The following is a 9320-nucleotide window of genomic DNA, read 5'->3' as shown; positions in this document are numbered from 1 at the left end:
GTACTCGAAGTGCAATCAATAAGTCTCTTAGATAGAAAAAAAAACACATAATAACCCTGCCCCGCCCTCGCGTCTTTTTGTACTGAAAAATATTTACTTACAATAACTGTATGTTTATTATATTAAAAAATGCACATTTAAAAAAATATAATAATATATCTATATATAATGTATAAAATCAGTGATGCTAAAATGAACAGAACAGAAGAAATTAAAGGTAGTAAGTCGGCATCTGTTTCTATTTCTAAAACAATGGTGTTACATAATAAGGTGATCGCTGTTACTTACAAAACGGTAACCAGCAATATCTACTTTGCTCACTGCAACGGATGGATGTAGTTCTCATACTTAGCGGCAGTTAGGCCAACTTTCTTTTTGGCACACAATCAACAAAAATGTAACATGTATAAATGAATGAATCGATCAAGAAAAATATATATATATAAAGTAAATAATTCGAACGTAATTTAGAAATACGTATCAACAAATGTTAAATGAATCGTTCCTTCAATGAAACCCTGAGCTTGGTTATGCTTCTCATTGCTATCGCGAGTTTAAAAAAAAAATATATATATATAATTTATTATCACGACGTTTGTAAAATGTTCTTCAGATCGTCCGGCAGAGAGCTTATAATATCTTGCAGACGTTGTTCCAATTGCTCTTTGATAGTATGACTTACAGGTATGTCATGTTGTTCGCACTTTTTTATTTTATTCTTTATCTTCAAGACCATGTCCACGATCTCTACTTCCGGTTTTCCTTGTACCCACAACTTTAGGTCCTGTTGATAGATCAATAGTTAAGAGTCGAGAACCTAAGTATTAAGGACAACTTACGGCGTCTGAAAGTGCTTGAAGCTGTAAAGCTTGCAGTTTCAACGCAAGTTCGGTGTAACGGTTGTTAAACCAACCGTTGAAGTTCGGCGACCTAAAGAACTTCTTATATAAACCAACCCAATCTCCTTTGATTCCTGTGGTTAACTGCGGCCCAGCCGTTTCCAGCATAGCAAAGAAGTCATCTGGATTGAACGGCAACGGAGTAGGGGCTGCCTATTTTTTTTTAAATTAATTTTAATGTATCAGAATGTGAGTTTATTTACCCTAAACGGGGAAATGTTCTTCAGCAGTGGCATCAAACTGGCTATGTACCTTTCCAAAGGAATCATAAAACTGTGCGTTAACTCTAACAAGTGTTTTTTAAGTAGAGCCGATTGTACTTCGAATGGTCTTTTCGTGTTAATACCGCTGATCAGATTTTTGATCATTGTCTTATCCTTTTGCAAGAATGGTTTATAAGAACTGTAGACGCCTGGCGTGGAATCGAATATCTTGGAGTTACCGTTCTTCTTCAGCTTGTACTTTTGGTATTGACCTTTGGATGAAAGCAGATGAGGTTTGTTAAAGTAAAAACCGTCGAGTAACGTACCATAGTCTTCACCTAATCGCACCGTGTGCGGCCAATGGTGCAGCGTCTTCGCGAAGAACGGATTGGTAACGCCAAGTATAACTGGCGGTGTACCATGAACTTTGTTCGTAAATTGCTTAAAATCGCTATCATGTATCGTGAAGTACGTTCTATGATCGGCGCAGAATTTTAATGGAGAAATGATCCTGGTGAGAGCCAGTACCATCAGCGAGCAATGGTTCGGAGATGAGGCCATTACAATTAAAGGCTCGGCGGTTATCACAAGTTCCCACAGCATATCGATGTGGGACAACACGGGTTGGAAAATATCAAATAAGTTCAGATCTTCAACAGAAGCTTGAATCTGATTCTCTGAGCTAGTGGCCACTTCATTCAATCCAGCCAATTGCAAAATCAGTGAAGTGGAATTTCGTTGATGTGGTATGAAAGTCTAAAATTGTTGCTATTAATAAAAATATTTATATAACACAATCAATGAAATTACTTGAAATACTGAACCTAGTAATGGTAAACTTAATGTTAAACCAGGCACTGGTGTGGGCCATTGATCTATGTTATAACATGCAGCTTCTAAACTAAGATTGCCATTATCAAAGTATTCAGGAGCTATTACAGATATAATCTTGGTGAATAAATTATTGAACGGTAGCCTCGACAGTATGACAACACTCTTCTGAAAATAGCCTCTAGGTAGTTTAATATCCTTGACTTGCCGAAAGTACACATAACCCCAGTAGTAAGCTGGATTTATCTGCAAAGCTGGTGGACATTTAGAATTGTAGGCTGTGTGAACATTGCTCAGCACAGCTTTCGATGGGCAGCTTTGTAAACGAACTATAAAATTGGTATCACCCATACATCCAGAATTTGAGTCAGGGAATGCCAGGTAACATATGTTCAAAGTCTCTTGTTTTGTCAGTGTCACATGAGGTGGATAAATGCTCTACAAAATAAAAACAATGATATTTAACTACAGATGTAAAAGTAAACAGAATTTCTCACCTCAAGAGCTTGCCCCAATTCCAAATCAAAAGTCACAACACAGATACAGTGTATCCAGTTCGAAAACTTCTCCCATCTTTTGTGCGTCTCTAAATAAAATCCATTTGTGAAATTTGCCTGATCCTCTTTAATATTAGACATATTGTAAACTGTATCCTTTTTAATAGCATTGAAAATTGATGGAACACTTATTAGTTAAACTACGTGATTACTATCTAAACAAATCCACGAACTAAATAACATTCCATCTTGTCTCTTATTAATTTCGTGAGATAAACATGTGCACCTTTCGGACAACTGACAACAACATTGTAATTGTTTCGCAAACTTCGTACAATTTCGTGTTAAAAAACAGACAAAAATAACCATCCTCTAATGGTTATTTTGACGTTCTGCTAAGCACGACGTTCTTGCAGAGGAGTGGGGTGTCGTAATACAACCGCGCGAATTTCAAAATATTTAAATTTCACTTTAAACATATCTATTAGTAATTATTTTAAGGGTTTAAAGAACAAATAAGGCTTTCAATTATATCATGAAAAAAAAAATCTTCAATAAATTTATTGTTTTAAAGAGGTCTAAATTGGAGATACATTATATTGTTCAGAACATGAAAACACTCTAATATGTTTATTCTTCACTACCTATACATGTTTAGGTTTGAAATCATGGAAGATTAAACAATACTTACAGAGATAATGAAGCTAAAATAATTATGGATTGCAAGTAGAGGTCAATACGTCATAATCTAAAAGTAAAATTATCTTTAGCACGTCGTACAGATATAATACTTGAGATAGTAATTATTTTTTGTTTTTTGGCGCAAGTTCAAGGCCTCGAATATATTTTTTAGGAATTTTATATTTTTCTGTAAAATAAAAGATAATTATTAAATCGAATTTCCACTCGAGCAAACACGTTATATATATACCAACTAATAGATTATATACGAAGAGGATCTGATTTCCTTGGATCAAAATTTGACCGTACTTCTTTCCTGCTGGTCTATTGATACTTGTACTAGCGGCAACGCCGTGTTGGCATTCCTTAGCAAATTCCGGTAATCTGATATTATACAACTCCAAGTTATCCACCATGGTTACTTTCTTGTTGTGAGCTCTTGCTTGCAGGGTCATGGCTATGGGTTGAATTTTTCCCTTCGTCGTGACCTCTTGTTCAGTGCTAGAGACTTTGAAACAGGATTTCATAGCTGCTCTAACTTTTTCCATCAAATCCTCCCAGGTGACAGCCACCTCGTTTTTGCACAAACTCTTCAGTACAGGATCTTGCAATTTGACAAACCTCAAAAATAATAATTTAAAAAATTGTTTTTCTTTCTATTATACTGAGGCTTAAAACTTGTGCTTAAAACAGGAAACCTTTTATTTTGCTCATCTTGGCAATTACGACTTCTTACATATTCAGTAACATATCTTCTAATTTGAGGTACTTGCATATTGTCCCCTTTACTAAAATACAATTAAATTAGTAATGTATTTGATTAAATTATATTGTTAACTTACTTAAATCCATATTCTTTAAAAATTGGCAAAACCGCGGTTGTAATCATATATGATTCTACAATGTTCCTTGCCTGAGAAATAGTGTCATCCTCATTAGTAATTTTTCTAGGTCGATTTTCAATTTCAATGTACAAGTTCAAAAAAGCAGGGTGCTGTTTGTTAATAGCTTCAATATTTTCAACGCCCTTTTTCTTCTCTTTAACAACGATTATCCCATCCTAAAAAGTGATTGCTATTATTTTGCAAAAAAAATAAAATCTATTAATATTTATACATTTTCCAGTTGTTTTAGAACCTGTCCAACCTTTTTGTAACTAGACTTTTTAATATCTAAAGTTTTAGCTTCAGGGCAATTAGTTAATACTTCTAATTTGAAAAAAGTTGAAGTCAACATGGGCAATTCTAATGTTTTTGAATACTTCAAAGCTGTCATAATGCATCTAATTAAAAGTATATCCATTTCTTCAACTTCACTCAACTGAGGTAAAATTAATTCAACAACATCACAATTTTCCTCAGGGTTTTCTAATGGGATATCTTGTGGAGGTAACACTTCAGCAATGCTTGTTAATGCTGGGAAATCATCTGCATTTTGCACATAATCTGGAGGACTTAGTTGCATCAGAGGTAATAATGGTAAATCATCAAAAGTACATAACTTATCACCATAATAATGAAATATGTTTACACATTTTCCACTATTAACTTTGCTCATTTCTACAGAAGACATTGCAGTTAAACCAACAGCAACTGCAGCTTTATTGTTAATATTATTAACAATTGCTACCTGTTTGCAAAGGAAATTTCCTTTTGATTGTGGTGTATTGATGACACCAGGTAACATAAGATCAGCACCATTTGATATCTTGGACATAACATAGTCATTGGTTGTAAACTCAACACCAATCTGAGGGAACATCCAGAGCATATACACTGTTGGAAACATTATATCATCAACCATAAAGAAAAGGGCTCTTTTCTGGGCAGTGTATATAGTAACATGTTTGTTATTATCAGCAAGCACTTTAAGGCATGATGTTACTTCCTTTTTTGGTAACAAGGTTTCCATATCATTTTCTGTCAATTGAGGAAACTTCCTTAAGAACAAATCTTTGATACCTTTCCTACAATATGTTTTTATTAAAAATAACTAATATTCAGTTAAATATAAATACCTTTCAGAGCCCTTGATCTGGGAATTGGTTTTAACTTTAAATGGTTTCTTGAACATTTTGGAATTTAACTAAACTTTAAATAATTACCAAAAAAATCGTGCTTTACAGGTTATGCAGTATATATTTTTTACAATAATAGAAATAAAATTAATATAAATAAAATATGCCTGGTGGCATCAACTACAACTTACAGCTTCATGGTTATACCAATGAATGGCGCAGAGTAGCAAATAAGTGTATATTACTAATAAATTAATTCCATAACCTTAAGATTAAGGCACTGAAGGTCACTATTGTCATCATCCTAGTTTAATGACATAATCAGTACAGTTTCTGGGAAAGAGATGGCGTTTGTTAAATGTTAAGAAAAATTGTTTAATCTCAACACACACAACTTCTTTAAATACTTGATAAATAGGATAACAATAAATCTATCTTTGTTTACACTAGTTTAATAACTTTCCTATTAATTAAATATAAACAATATTACCTACGTCTAGGCACTACTAGGCACCTCCAAGAGGGAAGTGTCTTTTATTTTAATAATCAAATTTGTAATACGTATTGCGAATTACTTTTTGTTTTTAATTATTTATTTGTTATTTAGATGCAATTTAAGTGCGAAATAAAGTTCGATAATGATGTACAGGAGTATTATCTCAACAAGGTGGATTGATCTTTCAGGATGATAATTTTGTAAATGGAAAACAATGTTATCATGCAATCAAAATTCGGCAATGATAAGAGATTATACCAGACAAAAAAAACAACAGAAAAACTCAAATGTGTGGTCAAAATTGCTTAAAATGTTATGCAACTTCTTTGTCTTGCCATGTCTGTGGCAATCAATGACCTGCAATTATTAAAAGGAAAGTTATTATTATCTGTGTTAAATAAGAAGCATTATAAGTAGATAAATATGAATTTTGTTTATAAAGCTTTTGATAATCTTATATTCTGTTTGGTTTTGCAGACGTTTTAATTATTTTATCCTTGTCCAACACACATACCCGATCAAAGTCTACGTCAATCGACGTAGATAAAGGAGTATTTCAGTAAATTTCTGAGTGTATATAAATTATTGTTCGTTCGAACGTGGTGCAAACAAGTTGCTGATATAATATAATTGAATACTAGGATCAAAAATGGGTCGCGTTTTCGTTGTTGGTGTTGGGATGACCAAAGTAAGTCTGGATTATCAATTGTGCCCACAAAATATTAAAAAATATATATTGTTAGTTTGAGAAGCCAGGAAAGAGTGATGGAGACTATCCAGATTTTGCAAAGGAAGCTATAGTTGCAGCACTTCAAGATGCTGGTGTTGCTATGAGTGAGGTGGAAAAGGCAGCTTGTGGTTTTGTTTATGGTAATGTCATTTACTCTTCGAGAATTGAGTTGAGATATAGATTTTTTTACAATTATAGGTGACTCCACTTGTGGCCAGAGATGTGTTTATGAAGTGGGCATGCATGGAATACCAATCATAAATGTTAATAACAATTGTTCAACTGGTTCAACTGCTCTGTACCTTGCTAAAGAGTTTGTGCAACACGGTGCAAATGATTGTGTGCTTGCTCTTGGTTTTGAAAAGATGGAGAGGGGCAGTTTATCTGCTAAATTTTTTGATAGAACAAATCCTTTGGACAAGCATGTAACAGCCTTGGCAGAGGTTGCACCTCTGGATCAAGCACCAATGGCTGCACAATTCTTTGCTAATGCAGCTGTAGAGCATATGAAGAAGTATGGTACAAAGGCAGAGCATTTTGCCAAGGTTGCATACAAGAATCACAAACATTCTGTAAATAATGAGTTAGTGTTGCATCAATTGCTGCATGACAAGAATGATAAAATTAAATTTTTTATAGGAGATCTCAATTCCGCGATGAATATTCGCTGCAAGATATCATGAAGTCTCAAAGGGTTTCTGGACCTCTGACCAAACTGCAATGTTGCCCCACAAGTGATGGCGCCGCTGCAGCAATCGTAGTTTCAGAGAGGTTTGTGAAGAGTCACGGTTTGGAAGCAAAAGCCGTTGAAATATTGGGTATGGAGATGGTGACCGATTTGCCTTCCACATTCAATGCACCCAGCGCCATGACGTTAACCGGTTATGATATGAACAAACTCGCCGCGGAGCGTTTGTTTGCAAAGGCAAATCGCAGGCCCACAGACGTACAAGTCGTGGAATTGCATGATTGTTTTTCTGCAAATGAGCTAATCACCTATGAAGCTTTAGGACTTTGTCCGCCCGGTAAAGCAGGTGAAATGATTGATCGCGGTGACAATACCTATGGTGGGAAGTATGTTGTAAATCCAAGTGGGGGTTTGATATCCAAAGGTCATCCGCTCGGAGCAACAGGTTTGGCGCAGTGCGCAGAACTCACCTGGCAGTTGAGAGGAGAGGCTGGAAAGAGACAAGTTCCTGGTGCAAAATTAGCTCTTCAGCATAACATTGGTTTAGGAGGTGCAGTAGTCGTCGTCTTATACCAGTTAGGTTTTCCGAAAGCAGGTACTAACCCAGCCGCGATGGAGAAGCCAAGTGCTATTGGGGACGCCGACTTCAAGGTTACACCATACCTGAAGGTCCTTCAACAGGCCATGGAGGAGGATACTGACAATCTCATTGAGAAACATAGGGCCATTTACGGTTTCCGCGTTAAAAAACCTAACGGCCAAGAAGGTTACTGGGTAATAAATGCTAAATCAGGCAAAGGTTCAATTGAATTCAACTCCAAACGTAAGTTCGGACAAATGTAGATGATGAATCCATTAATAGAAAATACTTTTGATTGCAGTTAAACCAGATGTTACATTCATAATGAACGACGAAGACATTATTGAATTAATCTCAGGGAAATTAAATCCACAAAAAGCGTTCTTCCAAGGAAAGGTTAAGATTATTGGCAACATGGGTCTGGCCATGAAATTGACCGATTTGCAACGATCTGCTTCCAAAAAGATCGAAACTCTTCGATCAAAGTTGTAAGCAAACCACTGTGTTTATTTACATTGTTATTGATGTTATTTCTATATTGAATATTTTATACATAAATATATATCTCCTTTTTTTATAACCCATGAAGTTAGTGGTTGGGGTCTAGTATATGCATTTGATATATTTTAATGTATTTTCAAAGGGTTATTTTTATATGACTATTTTAATTAAAAACATACAAAACTGAGCAAACATCAATCTAAGTTTTGTTAATATTACAGAGTATTGTTTATCATTTATTTCACGATAACCTTTCTATGCAATTATTGACGTTAATCATTTGATTTGTACGCTAGTATTTGTTTTCAAGCTTGTTTACAAACATTGACTTGTGTACCCTAATTAATATAATTTGCTTTCATGCATTTTAATTGAACGAAAATCAATTAAAGTACATGATTTCCATTTAATACCTGTTATAAACATTTTTTTAATTAAATAATTTTACATGGTACTAAATGTACAGTACTTTAACCCAAATAGATGCGTCATAACAGTTATTGTTTCTTATAAAAACAACGGTCATTTGGAGAGAACAATGAAATTTTAATCAATTAATTTCTGTATTTTAACAATACATTTTTTAATATGATTACAAAATTGAGAATTTATAGTTTATATATAGATTATTAGAAGATGTAACTATTGTAAAATTAGCAAACCAAAACAGGTTTATATTTATTACATTCATTGTATTCAGTTATTATGTACATTTTATTAATAATTGTTATTAATACCAAAAGTCGCTTTTATTGCATTGATTTTGCATGTTTATTAACTACTATTCAAATATTGAGCAATTTTTCCTTGACTATCTTTTTGTTTCTTAGTGACCTTTGACACTAATTTAGTTATCTTCAGCTTCAACTAACAAACTGAAGACCTCTTCTTACCTACATTACAGTTATGTAATAGCTATGCACCGATAGATGGCACATCCATCCTTTCTTGTATAAACAATGAATAGAAATTCGCTATTACTTTTTCTCATCCCAAAAAAAATAAATAATAATAATTTTGTGCAACATGTTGTCATCATACAATGAACGTACTTTCTAAATTCCAAAGCAATCTCCTCTCTTTTGCATTCAAATTACGTTGAACACCTGGCCCACCGATTTTTGCGCTCATAAAACGCGATAATTTATCCTGTTTATTTTCTTGTTTGTTTCATACGTCCTGACCCTTTCACAAGAA

The 9320-nt window shown here is 34.1% G+C and overlaps 3 protein-coding genes across 5 annotated transcripts; 1 reads left to right on the top strand and 2 right to left on the bottom strand.

Annotated features, from left to right (window-relative positions):
• Positions 1-35: 35 nt before the first annotated feature.
• On the bottom strand, positions 36-2813 carry LOC108556745 (protein DENND6B). 2 transcript variants are annotated; one of them, XM_017912978.1, is made up of 6 exons: positions 2431-2813; positions 1913-2371; positions 1429-1858; positions 1103-1374; positions 840-1052; positions 36-784 (listed from the first exon to the last, which is right to left on the bottom strand). In XM_017912978.1, the coding sequence occupies exons 1-6, from the start codon at positions 2569-2571 to the stop codon at positions 587-589; spliced, it is 1713 nt and encodes a 570-aa protein (XP_017768467.1). In that variant the 5' UTR covers positions 2572-2813; the 3' UTR covers positions 36-586. The 2 variants fall into 2 exon arrangements, with proteins under 2 accessions (XP_017768467.1, XP_017768468.1); XM_017912979.1 differs by having other exon boundaries at positions 1441-1858.
• A 172-nt stretch (positions 2814-2985) lies between these two features.
• LOC108556748 (eukaryotic translation initiation factor 2D) lies at positions 2986-5549 on the bottom strand. Of its 2 annotated transcripts, XM_017912984.1 has the most exons (7): positions 5129-5549; positions 4228-5077; positions 3954-4171; positions 3810-3899; positions 3362-3732; positions 3222-3298; positions 2986-3178 (listed from the first exon to the last, which is right to left on the bottom strand). In XM_017912984.1, the coding sequence occupies exons 1-6, from the start codon at positions 5182-5184 to the stop codon at positions 3234-3236; spliced, it is 1650 nt and encodes a 549-aa protein (XP_017768473.1). In that variant the 5' UTR covers positions 5185-5549; the 3' UTR covers positions 2986-3178; positions 3222-3233. The 2 variants fall into 2 exon arrangements, with proteins under 2 accessions (XP_017768473.1, XP_017768472.1); XM_017912983.1 differs by having other exon boundaries at positions 2986-3298.
• A 565-nt stretch (positions 5550-6114) lies between these two features.
• On the top strand, positions 6115-8348 carry LOC108556749 (non-specific lipid-transfer protein). Its single transcript, XM_017912985.1, has 5 exons — positions 6115-6312; positions 6368-6494; positions 6553-6937; positions 6994-7865; positions 7924-8348. Exons 1-5 carry the CDS (start codon positions 6274-6276, stop codon positions 8112-8114), a joined length of 1614 nt encoding a protein of 537 aa, XP_017768474.1. The 5' UTR covers positions 6115-6273; the 3' UTR covers positions 8115-8348.
• Positions 8349-9320: the final 972 nt, after the last annotated feature.

The sequence above is a fragment of the Nicrophorus vespilloides genome, unplaced genomic scaffold (genome assembly GCF_001412225.1).
Source record: "Nicrophorus vespilloides isolate i.1.1-1 unplaced genomic scaffold, Nicve_v1.0, whole genome shotgun sequence".
NCBI classification, from domain to species: Eukaryota; Metazoa; Arthropoda; class Insecta; order Coleoptera; family Silphidae; genus Nicrophorus; species Nicrophorus vespilloides.
The sequence above is the reverse complement of the archived record's forward strand: the minus strand, read 5'-3'. Positions and strand labels throughout refer to the sequence as shown.

Coding starts and splice junctions, on each gene's coding strand:
- LOC108556745 (XM_017912978.1), bottom strand. CDS start 2,571: ATGTCTAATATTAAAGAGGATCAGGCAAATTTCACAAATGGATTTTAT. Junction 2,372..2,430: donor AATTGGGGCAAGCTCTTGAG/GTGAGAAATTCT, acceptor TTTATTTTGTAG/AGCATTTATCCACCTCATGT. Junction 785..839: donor TTCAAGCACTTTCAGACGCC/GTAAGTTGTCCT, acceptor ATCTATCAACAG/GACCTAAAGTTGTGGGTACA.
- LOC108556748 (XM_017912983.1), bottom strand. CDS start 5,184: ATGTTCAAGAAACCATTTAAAGTTAAAACCAATTCCCAGATCAAGGGC. Junction 4,172..4,227: donor TTCTAAAACAACTGGAAAAT/GTATAAATATTA, acceptor ATCACTTTTTAG/GATGGGATAATCGTTGTTAA. Junction 3,299..3,361: donor CGTATATAATCTATTAGTTG/GTATATATATAA, acceptor TTTATTTTACAG/AAAAATATAAAATTCCTAAA.
- LOC108556749 (XM_017912985.1), top strand. CDS start 6,274: ATGGGTCGCGTTTTCGTTGTTGGTGTTGGGATGACCAAA. Junction 6,313..6,367: donor TTGGTGTTGGGATGACCAAA/GTAAGTCTGGAT, acceptor ATATATTGTTAG/TTTGAGAAGCCAGGAAAGAG. Junction 6,938..6,993: donor AAACATTCTGTAAATAATGA/GTTAGTGTTGCA, acceptor AATTTTTTATAG/GAGATCTCAATTCCGCGATG.